This window comes from Pyricularia oryzae, chromosome 1, assembly GCF_000002495.2.
Source record: "Pyricularia oryzae 70-15 chromosome 1, whole genome shotgun sequence".
NCBI lineage: Eukaryota > Fungi > Ascomycota > Sordariomycetes > Magnaporthales > Pyriculariaceae > Pyricularia > Pyricularia oryzae.
The window spans coordinates 7150481-7171022 of record NC_017844.1 but is presented as its reverse complement, the minus strand read 5'-3'; the positions used below and the strand labels follow the sequence as shown (position 1 = coordinate 7171022).

Sequence of the window (20542 nt, the reverse complement as noted above, 5' to 3'; positions counted from 1 at the left end):
TAGTTCGAAAAAAAACTATATAACTAGGCTCTGTTCCCTCGTATCCTGTCCTTCTTTTCTTTCGTGCCACTCATCACATAGCATACACGAGCAAATAGACCTCAGGAACACTGTCGACTATCAACCCACCTCGGCATCTATCTCGCACTATCTTTCGAGTTACAAATCGCCTTTCTTCGCTTCGAGAAGATCTATAAATACCACCGCCCCTTCCTCTCTCTTTCTGTTTCTTGTAAGTCCTGTCCTATCTTGCATCACATTCAGTCTACAGTCCATACAATTTCCCACATACAAACCCTTCAAATCTGAGAAAGAACAACTTGTCAATATTGTCACTCTTTCTTGATCCCTGTTGCCCCTTCTTCGAATCACACATAACATACCACTCACATCTCTTCTTCACTCCCAAACCACAGCCAGCCCATTGCCGCTACCAGCAAGCTCCAGCTCGCAAACAAATTCTACATTACCAACACCGACCAACCATCACACCAAAGTTTGTTACCTTGTCCATCTTCCTCCATATTCCTCTCACCACTATTCCAACACACCCACAAAACCTCGGCTGACCTGTAAGCCACAGAAAAAAAAAACAAAATCGACAAGATGGGCTGCTGCTTCTCAACCGGAAGGGTAACCATCCCCACCGAGAAGACGATGGGCGACGAGGGCCGAGAGGTCCGGGCTCGACACTGGCTCGAGCCGCAGTACGACGGCCGCGACCCCGAGGCCACATACGCCGAGTTCCTGGAGAGGTTCGACGACGAGGAGGCGGACCGCTGCCGCGAGAGGGACGCCAAGGAGAGCGCCCAGTGGAAGACGTATGCCAACGGGCAGCGGCGGTACATTGACCGCACCCAGCCGAGGATTGGGGTTCGGCAGCTCTACAGGAGCGAGGACTCCAAGCTGAAGACCTTTTGACTACAAGTAGTCTGAGAAGCTTGGAGTGGAGGGTTTTGGCTGGTGCTGGGGGGAGACTGGGGGCTTTTTTTCGCGTGATTTCTTTTTTCCTTTTGGGTTTGCAAGGTTGCAAAAAGGGACTTGGCCTGTGATATACTTGGATGCTTTTGGAATAAAATAAGACAATGGGAATCTCAAATCTCGTTACTTGCGCCTCTGATCATAAGACTGTGTGTGTTTTTGGGCCCGAAGATCAATTACTTGTTTCGATGCTTAAGAGACCTTGGGTACCTCCAAGGTAATTACGGAGGAGAAGTGGCACGTAATTTCACCCGGATACGCCATCAAGTACATCCAAAACCTGGCGACAGCGCTTGCTGTTGGAGAAGGCACCTTGCCAGAGCGGGATACAAGCACTGATTGTATCGAAATTGATCCAGGTACCTTGGGTAATCCAGAAAGACCCTGGGGGGAAGACGGCGTGCTGATGCTGCGATGCAGGGAGCTTGACATGGTGCCTTCTCCGGATGACTTAGCTTCCTAGGCAATGCATATATTTCCTGTAGAACTCTCGGGATAGTCAGAGAGTAGACGGTCGTCATCATTCCCTCTAATCTCGTTACTTTGACTGGACTCGAGGGAGCAGTCGCCAAGGCAACAGACAACATTTCATGTGATTCCCAGAGCAAGAATCCAGCTAGGAAAGTCAAGTTTGGCAGTCGTAAAGGTGAAGCGTAAGCTTGACTGAAGCTAGACTTGCTCCCTGTGCAGCGCATGGTTAATTTCGGGCAGATCAAGGTTGGTTACCTACACGAGGGAAATGGCAAAATAGCCGCAAACCAAAATCAGGAAGGCGCGTCTGCGATTCTCAGAGTTTAGGTAAAACCTGTATAGGTAGTTAGGTAAGGTAGGTAGGTAGGTGATAGGCAAGGCAGGTAAAGGGGGCTGGTCGCTAACCAGAATAGGAAGTTTCTTGTAAGCAAGCTGCTGTCAGTGTATAATCCCTCATTTCATTTTCTAAACTCTAGCAGTGTATGAGCCACTACCGCAGGTAAAATGGGCGGCTACTTACTCACCGAGAGGCAACTATAGGAAAGCTTGATACTGCTACCTCGTGGTAATTTTCCAACCCTCCCTGCCTTGTAGCTACGGAAACGACAGCCGTAAAAGTCAAAGGTGGCTGGTCGCCGCATAAATGGGCATTTAGGTGAGAGCCTAATCTTGGGCAACAAGATGTAGCAACATCGCCACGGCCTACTTTGCACAGATGCACACCTGCACGAAACCTCGATTGCCATCTCCAGACTGGGAATTTCGACTCCAAAAATTCATATATAAACAACCTTCCTCTCCCATACTCGGACTCCCAGAAATCTCCCAGACCATCACATCCACATACACACACTGGAACTCCTGGTATCGTTCAAGACAAGATACAAAAACAACTTTAGTCACACAAACCGACTACCAACCTACCTACCTACCTTACATACCTACTTTAGGTATCTACCAGTCTTCCAGTCCAGCACTCTACCGGCCTCACCAGCTGTCTTGCCTTGCGGGTGACCTTGCAAGTCAAGAAATCTTTTATAAAAACACCACCACCAACAACACCACCAACAACACCACCACCAGTAAGTGCCAGCGTCCACTCCTTCGACCTTGTTGACATCCATCCAAGTCCCATCATCTAACCCAGCCTGTTTTACATTTAATCCACAGCCGCCAAGATGGGCTGCTGCTGCTCCAAGCCCAAGATGGACGAGAAGAGGCGGGGCAAACAAAAGGCCACGGTGATGGAGGAGGTGGTGACGCAGCACTGGATCCCATACGATCCAAGCTCGGACTCGGGCGAGTTCCCGCCCGAGGAGTGCTGGCCGGCGCCGGGGGAGGCGGGTCCCTCGGATTGGAGGGAGCGGAGGAAGAGGGAGAGGCGGCGGGCCATAGACCAAGCGAACCGCCGGCGGAACGGCGGCAGCTCCTCGTCGTAAAGGAGGGGCGGGTCGATGGTCTTTTTTTTGCTGGGTTGCTTTTTTGGTTTGGGAGTTTTTTAGGGTTGGGTTTGGGATTTGTGTTTTTTTTTTGGAGTATTTTGATCTTGGCTTGACTTGGTTCACGTGGACTTGTGAATCAAGCTGCATGAGTACAAGGGTCGTTCTGGGTTTGCAATTTGGGTCTGCTTTTTGGGTTTCTTTTTTGGGTTTCTTGGTTTCTCAAATCAAAACAAGTTCATACCCCCAACACCTGCTCATCATAGTGATGTTATCCTTTGTGATGTTTGGATCATCCTCAAGCGTTGCATGTTTGTAAATCAAGTGCACTGGAGCGACATTGGCGACGATGCGCGTGTTTACAGTCAGGATTGAGTAGACCGCCCTCCACCCAAGCTTGATGAAGAGGCACCACGATTTTAGCGATAAGGATTATGGATATTACACGATAGGTTGTTACATTCAGCAGTAATACTTTATGGAAGTCCCACTAAGGGTCATCAATGACACAGCGGAAGATGGGCCAATAGAGCGCCCCCCGCTCGAGTGTGTCAACAACACCGTGCCCTGGACACTGATGTTTTGGGCGCAAACCGCATCACCACGAAGCCTTCTTCGGTGATATTCTCAAATAAAGGTCATTATCATCACCTGGAAGGAAAATGACGTCCTACGACTCGGGAAGCTGGAGCTTGGGGCGCTTTCATGCCCACGTCGACATTTTCCAGTGATGCACGTTTGAGTAGAGAGCTTCACGATACCAACACTTGTCTGCAGCACGTGATCCAGTTTAGGTACCTATGTACCTACCTAGGTAGGTATCTGTCTCGTAATCTCAGTGGCAGATTGTGCAGATCTGGCAGAGCTACCCGTGATGCCCTGGTGTGAGTTCTTGCCCCCAGTGACATTTGAGAGGATATGCTAGTCTCGTTGGAGCGAAACATGCCGACAGAAAAAGAAGCGCCGACTAGGATTTCAGCAGAGCCTGTAGGGATAATTTTCTCCCTTAGTTCTTCATCCACACACCGCTCCAGAGTCTCCAACTCTTCCTTACTGAATTCCGTGTTGCAGGTTGATAGGGAGGCAGGAGCAAGTTTGTCGGCAATTTTGGCCCCACATCATTCAAGCCCCTGAGCCCCTGATCAGGAAGGCACTTTTGCACACCACTGCCCATTGCCAAAACGTGACTTGTCGGCAGCGGCGGACTCGCCTCAAGGTTGAATGATTAAATGAGCGATTGTGTTATTTCCCCCATTGCAACATTACGTCAAGAGGGTTCGAGACGTTTTTGTTTTATCAGATTGTTTGACTGCCTGCACTCTCAATTCCATCATTCCGCGCCTTGCCAAGCTAGCACGGCCCACGCCCTTGCTCCCAAGATATGGAGCTCTAATATTGCCGGTCTATGTCATCACCCATAACTGTGTAGCATTATTGGTCATGGTTCTTTTAGCGTGTAAGCTTAAATATGACAGCATCTGCAGCCCTACGAGAAGCAAAAAGTCCGCCCCCACAAACACACATGCGCGCAGATTGTTGCCCGCTGCGACTCGCGAGACCCTTCTATACCCAGCCGCGATCCGAGGAAGGTCTTTGCAAGATAGATTATGGATTCGAGGCACCAGTGCACATTAGACAGCCAAGCGAATATTTGAGCATCGCCGCCGGCGTGATCTGTCTCCTTACTCCCCACCCACGCAGATCTCTCCAGTGCTCAACCGACGAGTCCGAGGCTAGGGGTGCCGGATGGTTTCCAGAGAGCTGGGATGTTGGCGGCGCCCTTTCTCACCAGTGACAAATTTAAACCTGGATAAGTATAATTCAGGTGTGATTTGCAAACATGTAGCCAAGCTCATTGCTGCGGAGGGTTAGACAGTGAGCCCATCCTGGCAAAAGCTCATGAGTCGCAACCCCTGAAAACTTCCAAGCAATACTGCAGACGACGGGATTATAATAGCTCCAGATCGGCAATACAAGGCCTGGCTAGTTTTTTCTTTTCTTTTCTTTTTTTTTGACTTTTCAAGGAGCTACAATTTTTCGACATGGCTTGACCGACAGACTTTAAACAGGCGATCTAGTAATATAATACTCCAGGTGCATAATCCTACTTTTAGGCTGCGAATCTTTTCGGCCACACCGGCAGTTTGTGTTTCCTTGCAACAATTTTATTACTAGGGTTTACAAGATGTGTTTAATAGACAGCTACAGAACGCACTTTGTAACAAGATCCTTGGCTTGAAGTAACACCCTATCTTTCTTGTTCTATAAGGTACTTCAACATTTTTAGCGTCAAGTCCAATTTCTCTTCTCATATTTATTAGAATACCTATTTTTTAATATCACCTCGACATGCACTCTTCTCTCATTCTCCAAGCTTTGGCACTATTCTCCATTGGTGCTATCGCTGCTCCAACCCCCGGAGGCCGTCCCGCAGCCCCAACTCTACCCGCCATACCCGAAGTCCCATCTTCGGGCCCAGGTGCGGCGACCCTAAAACATGCAGTCTTCAATCCCGTCAGTCCCCACTTTGGCAGCTGGAACTTCTTCACCCTCGACGATCCCCGGGTCGACTATTGGAAAAGGAACCCCGACATGGAGGTCAGATACTTCAAATACTGCCCCAAGTGCGGCGAGTATCCCTTCCACGACAAGTACGTGCTGGCCGAGCATCTCATCAAGGAGGACCTGGCTACGACCGGTCAAGGGGCGCTCGACAAGGCCAACGAGCTTCCCGTCATTGTCGGGATACGCAACAGACCAGAGCCCGAGGCCCCGTCCAGGCCTTTTTTCCTCAGGCCCTTTTCCTCCGACAAAAAGGGGCAGCGCGGATCTTCGGGGAAAACAGCAGGAGGCCAAACAACTGCTGCGCCGCCGTGGAATTTTGACTCCTGAGGAGGGGGTGACGTGCATCAGTGCTGGAGTGGCGGCTATAGCTGCTGTGAAAGTCTTGACATAAAATAAATGCTTTTTAAATTTCCAGTATATCCATGGTACTATGCCCCTGATGTCATGAGCTTGTCTTGAATACCGGCTGCGAGCACAAAAGTGACCATTTGTCCATTTATTTTCATCGGACTCAACTATTTGCCTTTTTGCAAATTCCACATCAAGATGGATGTTCTCTGCATTTTCTTACATAGTACAGTCAGGGTGCACCAGTCACCACTGGTGCCGTCGCTTGTGCATCTCGGACAAGCCATTCCGCAGTCCAAACTCGACCCAAAGCAAATGAAAATGAGTGTTTCTCATGTCAAACGTCAACATCAAGACGGTTTCTACAATGGCCAAATCGACCTGCAATGCCGGGTCTGGAGGGATTGACCAAGTTCTCTGTGATGCTGTCGTCAAATCTGGCCTCAAAAAAGGAAGGGAAAAAATAAATAAAAAGAAAGTGAAAAAAATTTACTTAGGTATTGGCAGAAACTCTCATAGTAATGGCATTGACTTTCGGCCACCCCGGCAGATGTCTTTGTTGTCCTTTGCCTACTGCTACTATTAAAAGATTTACACTTTCTCTAAATCTCCCATCATCTCAGTATAGAGCCCTTTATTCTTTATATTCTCTATGCCCTTTTCTTTTTCTTCTTTTTCTTTTTTTCTTTGTTTTTTTTTATAAAAAAAAAACATCGTTCCCAATTGTTAGCTATTTCCAATATCCTACATCAAAAATGCACCTGTCCACAGTCTCGCAGATCTTGGCACTATTTACCGCCGTCGCCAGCTCAGCCCCGACAAGCCATGCCGCGGTTCGAGCCCGTCATGTGAGCCCGCCCGAGGCGGACCTTCTTCACGTCGTCAAACGCGGAGATGACACCGACTTTTCGGATTGGCAGAGATATTCGCTTTGGAACAAGCGGGTCGAAGCCCTGAGTCGGAATCCTGAGTTGGTGTCGCGTTACGGTTACAAGTGCAACAGCTGCGGCAAAGGCCGCATGGACGAAAACGGCATGCGTCGTCACATTATGTTTGACCATTACAGCAAAGACATACCCTTGGAAAAGAGTGCTCACGTCAACAAGTATATCGAGTTTAGAAACAAGGGTGGCTGAGGACGACTTATATGCGTATCTAAATGCGTAGGCAGCGGTGCAGCCTATCACGTGGGACAAGCGCCCGTACATAGGCCCGTGAATATTAGTTTGATAATTGCCGACATTCGGAATTAGTAATCCCATCAATATTTGAAATTGTCATCCATACTTGACCAAGCTCAGTGCCATCTCTAAAGCGTGACATTGTAGCAAAAAGTTTAATTAGATAGTCTTTGTGTCTTGTTGTCTGATTTGTTTATAAAAGTCTCTATTAAATTCCTTAATCCCTGAATCACAGCATATGGCCATGCCAACAAGATCTGCACTGCTTTGCCCGTCTCTGCCCTATTTTAACTCGCGTAACTTATTAACAGCAACGAACGATTCAGCTTGAGAACCGTCAGTCATACTACCCAATTTTGTACCTGCATTACTTGTCGGCTATGCCGTCAGGATCAGAATACAATGCACGAATATTTTTTTTAATTGTTTCTAAGAAGAAGCTTAGCGTTGTTCAAAAAAAGTATCACATAAATGTAGGCCGTGAGCCAACGCAGTTTATCCTCTTGCCTATTTTCCATCTTGATATACCCACGCCAAAAAAAAGAAAAATGCAATTCTCTACAATCATCCCAGTTTTGACACTATTCGCCATCGGCGCGGCCGCATCCCCGGCGCCAGAGGGCCACCACCATCACCCTCACCACCACAACAAACACCACGACCACGACCACGACCACGACCACGATCACCACGATCACCATCACCACCACCACCACCACCACCACTCCGCGATTCAAAGGCGCGGGATACTGCCTGCCAGGCCGTCTCCTCCAACCATCAACCAGCCCGAAGCCTTCTTTAAACAATGGCAATCTTTCAAGATCGATGATCCAAAGGTTCGAGAGTTGATGCAAAATTTCGACCTCCAGAATAGGGAATATTTCATATGTGAATACTGCTCAAGCCCAATCCTCGAATCGTATTTCTGGGAGCGGCCGAAATACATCGACCATATAGTCAAAACACACCACAGACCCAAATGGTGGGCTGATAAATTCGCCACCAAAACCCCCAACTGGATCGAGTTCACGTGGAAACGTCCTCAGGATTGGGGTTTCAACAGGTACCATTTTTAGGGGGCGTTGTTTGGGAATTTCATGCTGCAGAACGACGTTCACCTCTGGCTCCTTTGCACTGCCTTTTGTCCATGTATATATGCTTTTTTCTTTCTTTACATTTGCTTTAGAATTAAAAGATAGACTTCCTTTGGATCACATAACACACCAAATACATAGTAATAAAATAGAATTTAGTTGTTCATCCCCGCAAGGTTGACCCAGTGACACCGCCATCCTCAGATTAATGGATGGCAGCCCATCCCATGCCACAGAGAGTTTTGTCAGCAAAACTCAAGTACTATCAAGCAAAATGCACAGGCTTATACATGGTCATTAGAGATTTGTATTTGCTGCAGGCTAATTTTAGGTATCCACCCCACCCCCGCTTTTTTTTGCGTGCCATCAGTCATTTTGCGCGCTGCATCATTTCCATTTTTCGTCCCCCAAAAAAAGACCCGACCCAATATTCTTCTCTCCCTCAAGCATTCAGCACAAACTCGCCCTTCTTCAACCCATCCGCCTCGGCCGTCACCACGATGCGCCCTGCGCCCTCCTTGGCCCTGACGATGGCCAGCGCCTTGGCCCGGAACGCCTTCCTGGTGTGGCTGGGGAAGGGCACAAAGTCGGTGGGGTTGCCGTTGTCGGTGGACACGATCTCGGCGGGGCCCGAGACGGAGAACCTGACCTCGGGCTCCGCCGTCGGCACCACGTCGCCCTGGTCGTCCGTGACGGCGACGCTGAGGAAGGCGAGGTCGCTCCCGTCGGCCCGCAGCGTCTTTTGCTCCTTGTAGCTGGAGAGGGAGAGCGTGGTGGGCGCGCCCGTCGTGCGCACCGTGGCGTTGGCCCAGGGCGCGCCGCCCTTGTAGGTGGCGACGTGGACCTCGCCGGGCGCGTACGCGACGTCGTCCCAGCGGAAGCGGTACTCGAGCTGCCCGCGCGTCTTGCGGCCTTGGCTCTTGCCGTTGATAAAGAGCTCCGCCTCGTCGCCCGACGAGAAGACGTGCACGGGCGTCACCTGGCCCTCGCGGCCGGCCCAGTTCCAGTGCGGCAGGATGTGCGCCATGGGCTTGGCCGCCGCCCACCGCGCCTGGTACAGGTAGAAGCGGTCCTTGGGGAAGCCGGCGAGGTCGATGATGCCAAAGTAGGACGAGCGCGACTCGTCGTCGTACGGCGTCGGCTCGCCAATGTAGTCCCACCCCGTCCAGACGAACTCGCCCCCCACGTAGGGGAACTCGTCCTGCCCCGCAAAGACCTTGTCCGGGCTGGCGCCCCATTCCACGCCGTGCAGCTCGTAGCTCGACACTTGGCGCGTGTCGTTGATGACGCCCACGGCCGTGGTGATGTTGACGACGGCCGAGTTCTCAGACGGAACGGGGAACACGTACGTGCCGCGGGAGGAGACGACCGACGAAGACTCGGTCGAGTAGATCATCTTGTTGGGGTAGATGGAGCGGAAGTTGGGGAACGAAGGGCGCGTGCCCGTCTTGCCCTCGCCCTGGTAGTTGAGCCCGATGAGGTCCACGACGGCCGTGAACGGCGAGCCGGGGCCGGCATTGTTCATGCCCACGCTGCTGGAGCGCGTGGCATCCTCCTCGTGCGCGATGCCCGCCAGCCGCTGCGCGGTACGTTCGCCGCCATCGGTAAGCTGCTCCCGCACCTCGTTGCCGTAGCTCCATGCCCAGACCGAGGCGTGGTTGCGGTCGCGGCGCACAAAGGCGCGCAGGTCCGGCTCCGACCAGTCGTCCCAGATGGAGGCAAAGTCGTTTTCCACCTTGTGGATAGACCACGTGTCAAAGATCTCGTCGAGAACCAGCATGCCCATATGGTCGGCCAGCTCCAGGAGCTCGGGCGCCGGAGGGTTGTGCGATGTCCGCACCGCGTTGCTGCCCATGTCCTGGAGCATCTCGAGCTGGCGCCTCGCCGCCGGCACGTGGAAGGCCGAGCCCAAGCTGCCCAGATCGTGGTGCTGGCAAACGCCCTGAAGGTAGACGCGCTTGCCGTTGACGTGGAGTCCGTCGTTGGTGTACTGCAGGTTGCGGATACCAAAGTTGGTCTTGTAAGTGTCGAGGAGCTCCCCATCGCTAGAGTAGACGCTCGTGACAGCGACGTGGAGGTTGGGAGTCTGATCTGGCTTGGGTCCCCAAAGGGCCGGGTTTGAGATGGTCACAGTGCCGTTGGTCGAGCTGGATGAGCCAGCAGGGACAGTGACAGTGGCATTACCAAACGACGCCACCTTGGCCCCGGGCTGACCAGAGGCATCCAGGACATGGACGTCTGTCGTGACGACGACCTTGGATTCTTGCTTGCTTGTGCTCTCCAAGGTGACGGCAAGATCTACCGTAGCAGACTCTGAAGAGACATCCTTGGTCTTGATGTAAGTTCCCCAGTGGCCGACGTGCGTGGGGTTGACCTTGGTGAGCCAGACATTTCCTGGGTGAAACATACTTAGTCGGTTTCCATTCCACAAGCACACAGGATAGCAGCTGGAGATGAAGAAAGAAACACGCTACACACAAAAAAAAAAAAAAAAAAAAAAGAGATCAACTCACTGTAGACACCCCCACCCGGGTACCACCGAGACACGTCAATAGGCGAGTCAACCCTGATGGCAAGCTGGTTCTTGCCCTCCTTGAGGAAGGGGGTAAGCTCCAGCCGGTAGCTAGCATAGCCGTACGGCCAACCACCCACGATCCTGCCGTTCAGCCAGACGGTCGAGTAGCTCATGGCGCCGTCGATCTCGATGTAGACGGCCTTGCCGGCGTCCTCGGGCGCAAAGTCCAGGTTCCGCCTGTACCAGCCGATGCCCTGGCTGGGCAGCCTCCCCTGGCCGCCACCCACGGGAGGGTCGGGGCCCTCGTAAAAGGGGCCCTTGATGGCCCAGTCGTGGGGCAGGTTCAGGGCCTCCCAGGAGCCGTCGTCAAACTCGGCCTTGGAGAACTCGGGCGCCGCCGGCTCCGAGCCCTGCGCGGGCCGCTGGGCGTGCTTGGCCGGGTCCACGACAAAGTCGTTGGCCGCCGGCAGGATGAAGGGCTTGAGCGACGAGTAGGTCAGCCCGTCCGGGTTGGACGTGAAGCGGCTGAAGCGCCAGCCGGCATTGAGGCTCTCTCGCGACCGCTGCTCCGCCGCGGCGGCGTCGCCCGAGAAGAGCGCCAGGCCGAGGAGGAGGGCGCTTGTTAATCGACCCATCTTGTCTGCTTTGTTTCTCTCTTCTCTTGCTTGTCCTCTAGCGTACACAGGAGGGAGAGGAAGGTCTTGCCAGGGACAGAGGGCCGGCCATGAGAATAGAGAGTGAAAGGGGGTCCAAAAGGAGTCGGACAAGACCCGGGGGGCTCGACCGGTATAAAAACACGCCAAATCCATGTCACATGTTGTTCACCTCATAGGTCACGCACGATTCGTTTGAAGTGACCTGCCTTACTCGGTATGCGAACCTGTGAGGCCATGACGTTCTCCAGCGCCTTGTCGGTTCATTTTGCCGCCGTCCCCGCACATGTTCGACGTAACCATCCACGCGACGCGGGGAAACATGCTTGGGTTATCTCGTTGCACCGCGCCTTCGATACTACCCAATTGATATATGGCCTTGTTTTGACCGATGAATCGGCCGCCCATTGGAGCGCAAGAGAAGATGGGGAAAAGCTCATGAAGATCCGGCCCCATATTAAATGCAACGGGTCAAGCCGCCCTGGGCAACAAGAGGAGTTAAATTTTCCGCTGTTTACAATCCCCCTCAAAAACAAAAAGAAAAACCTTAGCGTTGAGTTGTGAAGTTCGGATAAGCAAAAAAAAAAAGACAAGGGGAAAGTCCGTGGTAAAAACGTGGCCATGTATCGAGGCATTGATTCATTAACCCTGTTCGCTTGAGTAGTGATTCGCACCATTATGGGAGTTGCGCATGCAACTGATCAACTCTTGCTTGGTAGCTGGTAAAAAGTCGCGCATATCCGAGTAAACCATAGGCCTCCCGTCTATATTGACCGAGTGTGGTTACGCTATACGCAAGCAACGTGAGATAGCCCACTTGTTGAAATGCGGAACCTGATGGAGTATGAAGATAGCTGATATCAAGCTTTGCGAGTTATAGATTGGCCAGGTTGAGAAGTGGAAGTCTATTGTGGACTATACCCAGTTTGCAATGGGGTGCCGGAAACATCGGCCCACGACCTGAAATCTGAATTGAACCAGGACTTCAGATTGAGGGGGACATTGTCGGTCGTTCACCGAGACATGACTTGGAAACCAAGGCTATTCAAGCATGTGCAAACCATCAAAACATTTAGAGAGTTGGAAACAAATCCAAGGTGTGCAACAAATCCAAGGTCGACAGCGAAACATCATCCCATAGGTCGGGAGCATCCGCATGTACGAATAATTGTCCCTCTAGATGCACCGGTCGCTGAAACGTTCATCAAGGATGAAAGCACAAACGGGAGTCATGGTAATCGAGTAACACATCAAAAGATTATACCACAAGAACGCTCCTCTGTCTCTTCGCACATTCCTCATATGACTGAGTCGCCTAGATACGGTAAATATACACATGCTGGTCATTGCTAGGTCAAGGAAAATAACAAAGGAAAAGAAAAAAAAATTACAGATAATTCCTCATCTGAAATCAGAGGCGCGAAAAACTATTAACAAGATGGTATGCCAGAGATTCCGAGTCAAAATGGCAGAGTCATAATCCGCGTTCTATTGTCTTTCTTTTTTTCTCAAGACGAGAAGAGGCGTCCGCAGCCGAAGAAGTTCTCGCAGCCACAGTCACCGGGAGCCTTCCAGTCGTCGTTGGTCCAGCTGAAGAAGACGGACTTGCCGCCGCACTCCTGCTGGATGGACTTGATGGCATCAGCCTGCTGCTGCTCACCGGGGCACGAGGTGCCGATGCACTTGCCATTGGTGGGCCAGCCAGTCTCCATGATGTAGCCCTCCTTGCCACCGCAGAGGTTCGAGACCTGCTGGAGCTGGCTCGAAACGAACTTGCCGGCGTCCTTGGGCTGAACGGCACCGTTGAAGTAGGCATGGATGTTGGCAGAGACAACGTCAACGACGGGGCAGATGGTCTCAGCGACGCCCTGGCCCTCCCAGCCTCCGACGGTGTCGGTGGTGGTGACGGGAGCGTTGCAGCCGCCGGAGCGGAGGACGCCACGAACCTCGCCAATCAGATCCTTGAGCTGGCCGGGAGTGCAGTGGCCGTTGAACAAGGCCTCATTACCAACAACACACATCTCAACGAGGTCCCACTGAGCCCACGACTTGATGGCGCTGATCTGCTCGGCAATCTGGGGGCTGCCGTTGGTGCAGCCAGGCTGGCCAACAAAGACACCAATGATCATCTTGACACCGTGCTTGCGGCAGGCAGCACCGACGTTGGGGAGGGTGTTGCAGTCGGTCGAGTAAACACGGACGGTCTTGAAGCCACCGGCCTTGATCTTGGCAATGTCGCTGTCGACCTCCTCGACAGACTTGCACACGCCACCGTTGCCGTAGGGGGTGTAGGTCATGGCCCACTGGTTGCCACCACCCAGCTTAGGGGGCGAGGTAGCAGGGGGCGAAGAGACGGGCGGCGAAGAGACGGGGGGAGAGGTCTCAGGAGTCTTGGACGGCGAGGGCTTGGGCGGGGGAGGAGCGGCAGACGAAGTAGGAGCGGCCGCCGAGGTGGGGGCGACAGTCGGGGCCGGGGTGTCGGTGGTGAATGGGCAGTAGACCACGGTCTTGGTGTCAACGACGGTGGTGACGGCCGGGGCCGTGTAGGTGCCCGGGGGGTAGGTGGTGATGGTAGGAACAGTCATGGTGGTCTCGGTGGAGACGGCAGTGGTGGTGCCACCAATGACATAGGTGCCGGACGAAGGGCAGACGAAGGTGGTCTGGGTGACAACGCTGGTCACAACGCCGTTGGACTCGGTCTTGACGGTCGGCACGGGGCACACAACCGTGGTGGCCGTGGTGACGACGGTGGTGACACCGCCGATGGTGTGGGTGCCCGAGGGAACCTTGGTCGTCGCAGGAGCACAGGCCGTGACGGTCTCGGTCAGGACCATGGTCGTCGCAGGGAAGGTGTAGGTGCCCGGGGTGGGGCACTCCTGAGGGATCGGGGTAGGGACCGTGGCCGGGGGCGTGGTCTTGGGGGTCGGGGAAGGCTTGGGCGCATCCGGGACCAGGGTGGGCTCGCCGTAGATGGTGGTGTAGTAGGTCTTGCACTCAGGCACGCAGACGGCCGAGTCGTTGGCAGCCCTCTTGGCGAAGAGGTCATAGTGGTGAGCCTGGCGGTGCTGGCGGTGAGCGCTGACACCTCCGGAGAGGGCCGCGACAGCGGCAGTGGCGACAGTGAAGCCCTTCATTGTTGCTGCTGCTGTTGCTGAGTAGAGATTAAATTATTCCTCGGGAGGATTCTTGTTTTGGGTCGTGAAAAAAATGAATGCCCGCTAAACGAATGGAGCGGTGGTTGGTAAAGGAGACTGTAAAGGACGGACGAAAGCTATCGAGGCTTTCAAATTGACATGGACAACATCCGAGAGACGTCTGCGTGAGGAAGGGAAGGAAGGAAGAAAAAGAAGAGCATCGGATCAGCGCGGTGCAGCGATGTTATTATGGCGCCCGCCCGCCTGTCGACTGGGGACCGCCGCTTGGCGCCGGTGTGTGGATGTGCGCTAGACCCCTGTCGCCAGCGAGGGCTGGGGAGCTCGTAAAAAGAAAAGGAAAAAGGAGAACCAGGGCCCTGGCCCACCAAAAAAAGGTAGGGCCCCCAGTCCATTTTGACAAGGCAACCCACACCTCCTCGTTGGCAATTACTCGATTCCACTTTGCCACGGCCGACAGCCCTTCCAAGGTCGCTTTTGCTTCATCCAATCTACCAAAATCGACGAGAACAGAAGCTGGATTGATGCCTGGACTTTCTTGGCCGCTCCTATCATAACTTGGGGGCTAGTGCTGCCAGCGTTGGTGCGCCCTCTTCATACCTACACCAAGTCGGGTGCTCGTTGTGATTACCACGACCCTTTGTTTTGCTTTGCTTGCCCACCTTGCTAACCTCTAGTGGGTACCGAAACCGACCTGGAGAACCATTTGAGTTGCTTATTTCGACGAGGGCGTTTCTGATGGAGCTAACCAAGTGAGTACTAAACTCCTGAAATTAGACTGCGGGAAGCTAGGGTGCATGTGCGTCGTTTTCGCACGACGCCGTTTGTGACGTTTATTTGGCTGCATCCTGTCGATTGGCTAAAGAAAAGCTAAAGAAAAGCCTGTGTGAAGGAAGCATCGTCATAGCTGCTTTGTCTTCGATTTCGATTTCGATCGAACAATATTCGGCGTTAATATTCCCGTATAAAGTATTTCGCTGTACACACGGATCAGAAGCCACTGCCAAGCGACGTATTGACATCCTTGGTATGACTAAGTTGAGGAGAGTCGGTTGTGTTGTGGTTCATCGCAACTTGTTTTTTCCAATTGACCCTGTCGTCCAATTGAATTGCCTGGGACTTCTGCCTCTGGCTGCAGAAATTAGCTGAAATATGGTGTGGGGTGCTGAAAAAGGGGAAACATCCATGAGTGGATACACATCCCTTTTTTGATTGGCCTCTCTGCTGCAAAACTGCTGCAGGAACACGCTGCAGTCACCCAAGTACCGCCCACAGGTGGGTTTGCTGAGTCGCCAAGGTCGCCTAGGTGTCAAGCAAGTCAAGGTGTGTCCTCCGCCTCTCTTGAATCTGCAGAGGCCTGAGATACTTCGTAGGTACCTTGGGTTACTCTGTAGATTTCTGCGACCCTGGCCTTATTCAAGACCTTCCGTGAGCTGATACCTAATTACCTCGTACCTACCGTTCGATCGATTGGAACATGGATGTCAGCTTCCTTCCTTTCATGCCCAGAGCCCCAAAAATGGCTACCGCCAATGCAAATGGGAAATTGCCCAAGCGGCGAGGTTCCCTCGGTAGGAGAGATGCAATTCCGCCACACAACAGCCAAGGACCAAAGAAACAACATGTCAATTAAATGCCATCGCTCCGAAAAGAGCATTACAACCAACCGTTGACCAGGCAAGGAACCTTAGCCGGCTTACCGCCGCCTGTTGTCACGTTGAAAACTTCAAGTGGCGCCCGGCATCCGGAGATGTCGACTTTGTCAAGGTAACCAACCAACCATCCGAGAGGGCCGACTCCATCGGCGGCATTTGCACAAGTCGTCATTCACAAGGTGCCTGTCTTGTTATCCATCAGCCTAGTGTTTGACCCTCATCTGCCTGAATCTAAACCCAGTCCACAATTATCTTCGTGACGGTGCCATCAATATGAACAAGCTCAAATTCGATCTCAGGGCTTCCCGGACTTGTCAATCGTCTTTGGTCTGATCTGTAATAACAAATTCTTATTACCACCTCCACCTTGTTACTCAATCCAGACAAGGCGATGTGCTATCCACAATCTGTGCCCCTCTGATCAAGATCAGCAAGTAAATTTGCTTTCGTTGGCGCCCCGCGGAGCTAAAAAGGAGGCTTCGTCAGGGACCAGACTGCAAAAATAACACATCCAATTTCGTCCAATGGGCAACCACCGGCGCTTTCGGGTGGTCGGTTGTATGTGCGCCCCAGGACTTGGCAGCGAAATTACTCCTTGTCTAACCCCCGAAGATCTTTTCTTCAAGCGGCTATTATCTCTTACCGCCAGTTACCCCTACGTACTACGCGGGTAAAGATTGGGGCTTTGAGCCTTACCGTGCTTTACATCTCGCGAACCGTTTCTTTGCCTGTTGCTTTTTCCGTTTTTTTTTTTTTGTTTTTTTTGCTCCTCTTTTCGGTCTCACCAGAGCAGATCTTTGATCAACATTCTGATGACCATAAGCTGCATAGCCAAGCTCGCCTGTCACCCATTTCAAGCTCGTCAAGACCCAGTTTACTCAAGTGAACCATCTCCGCTGATCTGGTCCAGACTCTGTTTGATTGCACGGTTCACGTGATCGGCATGTCCTCCTACCAACCTGGGCTGGAGATTATGCCGTTACTCCATTTGTGTGTCATGAATGCGGGGATGCGAACACGCATGGATGGAGCTGCTGTTTGTTCCTTCCAACATGGCGCCACAAAGACAAGGACCACAATCACGGAAATCCATGACTTTCTAAAATGATGCCAGTGTACCGGTAAGAAAAATTGCTGCTTTAGCTTAGCCAGCTAGCTGGAGGCGAATATCCATAGTTGAAATTTCTGTGGCCTGTTGAAAGATGAGCTGCACTCAGCAATCTTGTGCTCTTGACCACCCAATGGTCTTCCCATGGCGGATTTTTCACTGCTACGGTGTCCCGGTTTTCCTGTCACACGGCCATGTGGTGCTGCCACGTTCAAATAGTCATGTCTACACACAAGCCACAATATTGACCGAAGGCAGTGCAAGCGAGGGATTCAAACTTTTCGCCTCGCATACGAGTTTCAAACAGCCGTGACCCCACCTGAGTCAAGTCGTCAGCGTATATTGGACTGCATCGGGAGCTGAGAGATCGAAATGGTAAAGCTTTCAGCCGCCTTCAGTTTGAAGCTCTTCCCAAAGCAACATTCCCCTTCACGGAACCATCTGAATAACCTGTACGATCCCAACTTCAAGGGCGACAACCGCGAAATTTGTGACTCGTAGTCCTCCTGGCTGCATCCTCTGGTCCAACAGCATGAGAGAATGGCGCAGTGATTCCACAATCAAGGATAACGCCATTGGGATGCATAGTATGCTTTGACGCCAGAAGCTGTTCTGAAACTTGGCGGACGTGTAAACAAGTTTGCTGGCTGAGGGTGCAAAGGTCCAGCAATGGTCGAGTATTTTTGGGACGACCACGTTTTCGAGGTTCTATTTGAATCACGCCTTGCAAAGCACAAGGTTACCAATAACCCGGTAATTGATCGGATGCAAAGATAGAACTAGGTAACAACACTGTACGGAAATATGAGAAAATTGGGGGGGGGGTTGCAAACACTGTAGTTTATTCAGAGGAGATGAGATGATCAAGATGATCTCTAGATGATCTCTAAATGATCTTCAAAGTCCTTCAGATCGACAACCATGACTGGACAGGCCCAAGCAAGCTGATCGACAAGGTGGCATTCGAACATCGATAGAAATGCAAGCATCCCCACCAGCGTCGTTCAGCCTCAAGTTGTTGATCTCTTCTGGACCAAGTTAGCAGGCTCAATATATTCACGTCCAGATGCGACACAGCGCCCGTCGGTTTGTCGACTTGTGCAAGATTCTGAAAAACTCCCACAAACAAAATACAATTTGCATTGACCGGCATTCGGAAGTCATAAAAAGATAAACTTGCACCCCGTGCTGGGCGGTTATTAAAGCGCAATTTTTCCTCCAACAAGATTTAGCCATCTTTCCTTATTATTTGCCGTATTTAGACAATATCTTGGGCCATATCTAGTGGCCCATTGTGATATACTCAGGGGTGATCCACGATGTTCTTTTCTTGTTGGGTATAGCACTGGATAGGTATAATCAAGCTGCTTGTATACTTTTTCTGGAGAAAAAAAAAGAGAGGAAACTTCCAAATCGCCTCATCGCCTCATCGCCTCATATGTACTAAGTACCAAGACCTTGAACATACGGCCGGTTTCCATCGAAACCAACCAGAAGCGATGCCCCGCCATTATGAACATAGGATGGCATTTGGTATTTTACTGTTGACTTTGGATAGTTGATGATTGAAAATTTAGGTTGCGTCGAGTCTGACTGGACCGCGTAGAACCGGATACTCGGGACAATGACTTTCAGGCCAGTATATATCAATTCGATGTGAGCCAGACTTGAGACGGTTTTAGCAGCGTCTGCGTGCATTCTTGAAAACAAATTCAGGACAAAAGAAACTAGCTAAATGCGCCATGGAAACAACATCCTAACACAGAAACACGCTACAGGGTCGTCCAGTTACAAAATGCATCCGATGTAGAAAGTCAGCTCGATATCCATGGCGATTAATATGGTCAATGTTCAGGCGATATGTCGTCTGCCATATAAAAGCTTGTATTTGGGCCGTCTACACTAAATCATTAACACTAGAGCAGGAATCTGATTTGACGGCCGAGATCCCAAAGATAAACTTGATGGAGACTATCCTTTGTCTAACTGGGAAATTTGAAACGAATGCGCTGTGAGACTTAATGAGCCATGAAGAAGATAGACTGTCGACTTGAGTATTTGCGTGAAGTTGCAACTCGTTTCTAACTAGTTCTAGACCCTAGGGCACCTATGTCGCTATCCAGCAGGAAAACGATCACCAAGTAAAAACTCTATGCCAGTACTGTTGACTTCTGCTGGTGTCCACATCTCAAATAAGATTCGGCCTTGGGACAGTCTAGTACTGAGCAGCGAAGGCAAAAGCGGCGACGATGGCGATGAGACCAGACTGTAAAACGCTCTGGTCAGCTGAGAGGACAAGGGACAGAACAAACAGCTCAATCTTGAGAGCAAAATAGAACCTGAACCACAAGACTAGCTTACCGAAAAATGAGCCATCGAGGCGCCGCCGGTAGGCACAGGCAAGGCGGTCTGCGTCGGGACGCTGCCGTTACCGTGGTCCATGGAGGGCATCATGCCGGGGCCGTGGTCGTGCTCGCCGCCGGCACCGGCTGTGGGGGCCATGGTGGTGCTGATCTTGATCTGTGTGATCGTGGTCAGGTCCTCGCCGACGATGGGTGCCACGCCGGTGTCGACGGCGGGCGGCACGGTCGTCATGGTGGTGGGGATTACGGGCTCGTCTGTCGCCACGATGAGTGTGGTGGCTGCGTTGTGGTCACCGTGGTCCATGGACATGTTCATGGACTGTGCCGTGGCAAAGGCGGCCAGCGTGGCGAGGATCATGTTCAAGGCGAGCATGTTTGCTATCGTGGGCTGAGGTTTGAACTGATGGAAAGGATGGAGAGGGTTGCCTGTGTAGGGAGATGCAGCTCAGTACTGAAGGATGGTGGTTCTTCCAGTGAAGGTGAGTAACAACAAACGGATGGCTAGTCTTGATGTAAATTTGAACTTTCAGGGACCAGAAGAAGCACAGCTCTTATACCAGCACACGAGGAAAGTGGCACGAGGGATGGCCGCACCGGGTGAACATGCTCCTCATTCCAGTGATTGTTTACTTTCTTTGTGCAGAGATCCCCTAGTTGACGCCCCCAAAAGAATGCCGTCGTTCAGGTTGTTACGGAGGCATGATCAACCGAGTATCGCCACGTCCGGACTGGTCATGACTGGAATGTAGTTCTTTGTTGGCATTTGCCAGGGGGAACCAATCTTTACCGAATTCTCTCGGCCAGCTTGATATCCTTCAGCGTCCAAGGACGTTTACTTGCGAGTGCGACGAGGATTCCCAAGCGCTTCAGACGAGTATTAATGGTATACAATGCTTTACGGTTCAACAACCAAAACAACAATGCCTTTCGTGTATAATTCCGAGACTGGGCGCAACTTAAGTTGCGCAGGTGTTGGTTGTGACAAGCAAAGGGATGCCTGTGGGACCAAAGAAGTGG

The 20542-nt window shown here is 51.8% G+C and overlaps 7 protein-coding genes across 7 annotated transcripts; 3 read left to right on the top strand and 4 right to left on the bottom strand.

Annotated features, from left to right (window-relative positions):
• Window positions 1-606: 606 nt before the first annotated feature.
• Window positions 607-921, top strand: MGG_04578 (uncharacterized protein; the record flags this gene model as incomplete). Its single annotated transcript, XM_003710862.1, has 1 exon — window positions 607-921. One exon carries the CDS (start codon window positions 607-609, stop codon window positions 919-921), a length of 315 nt encoding a protein of 104 aa, XP_003710910.1.
• A 4319-nt stretch (window positions 922-5240) lies between these two features.
• Window positions 5241-5783, top strand: MGG_04579 (uncharacterized protein; the record flags this gene model as incomplete). The annotated part of the gene is made up of 1 exon (XM_003710861.1): window positions 5241-5783. One exon carries the CDS (start codon window positions 5241-5243, stop codon window positions 5781-5783), a length of 543 nt encoding a protein of 180 aa, XP_003710909.1.
• A 776-nt stretch (window positions 5784-6559) lies between these two features.
• On the top strand, window positions 6560-6940 carry MGG_04580 (uncharacterized protein; the record flags this gene model as incomplete). The annotated part of the gene is made up of 1 exon (XM_003710860.1): window positions 6560-6940. One exon carries the CDS (start codon window positions 6560-6562, stop codon window positions 6938-6940), a length of 381 nt encoding a protein of 126 aa, XP_003710908.1.
• A 449-nt stretch (window positions 6941-7389) lies between these two features.
• On the bottom strand, window positions 7390-8055 carry MGG_16514 (uncharacterized protein; the record flags this gene model as incomplete). The annotated part of the gene is made up of 2 exons (XM_003710859.1): window positions 7390-7848; window positions 7954-8055. 2 exons carry the CDS (start codon window positions 8053-8055, stop codon window positions 7567-7569), a joined length of 384 nt encoding a protein of 127 aa, XP_003710907.1. The 3' UTR covers window positions 7390-7566.
• A 315-nt stretch (window positions 8056-8370) lies between these two features.
• MGG_13801 (beta-galactosidase) lies at window positions 8371-11949 on the bottom strand. The gene is made up of 2 exons (XM_003710858.1): window positions 10593-11949; window positions 8371-10473 (listed from the first exon to the last, which is right to left on the bottom strand). Exons 1-2 carry the CDS (start codon window positions 11401-11403, stop codon window positions 8522-8524), a joined length of 2763 nt encoding a protein of 920 aa, XP_003710906.1. The 5' UTR covers window positions 11404-11949; the 3' UTR covers window positions 8371-8521.
• A 433-nt stretch (window positions 11950-12382) lies between these two features.
• Window positions 12383-14627, bottom strand: MGG_04582 (uncharacterized protein). Its single transcript, XM_003710857.1, has one exon. The coding sequence runs from the start codon at window positions 14379-14381 to the stop codon at window positions 12756-12758; it is 1626 nt and encodes a 541-aa protein (XP_003710905.1). The 5' UTR covers window positions 14382-14627; the 3' UTR covers window positions 12383-12755.
• Window positions 14628-19097: 4470 nt separating this feature from the next.
• MGG_04583 (uncharacterized protein) lies at window positions 19098-20344 on the bottom strand. Its single transcript, XM_003710856.1, has 2 exons — window positions 19524-20344; window positions 19098-19428 (listed from the first exon to the last, which is right to left on the bottom strand). The coding sequence occupies exons 1-2, from the start codon at window positions 19896-19898 to the stop codon at window positions 19378-19380; spliced, it is 426 nt and encodes a 141-aa protein (XP_003710904.1). The 5' UTR covers window positions 19899-20344; the 3' UTR covers window positions 19098-19377.
• Between the last annotated feature and the right edge of the window lie 198 nt (window positions 20345-20542).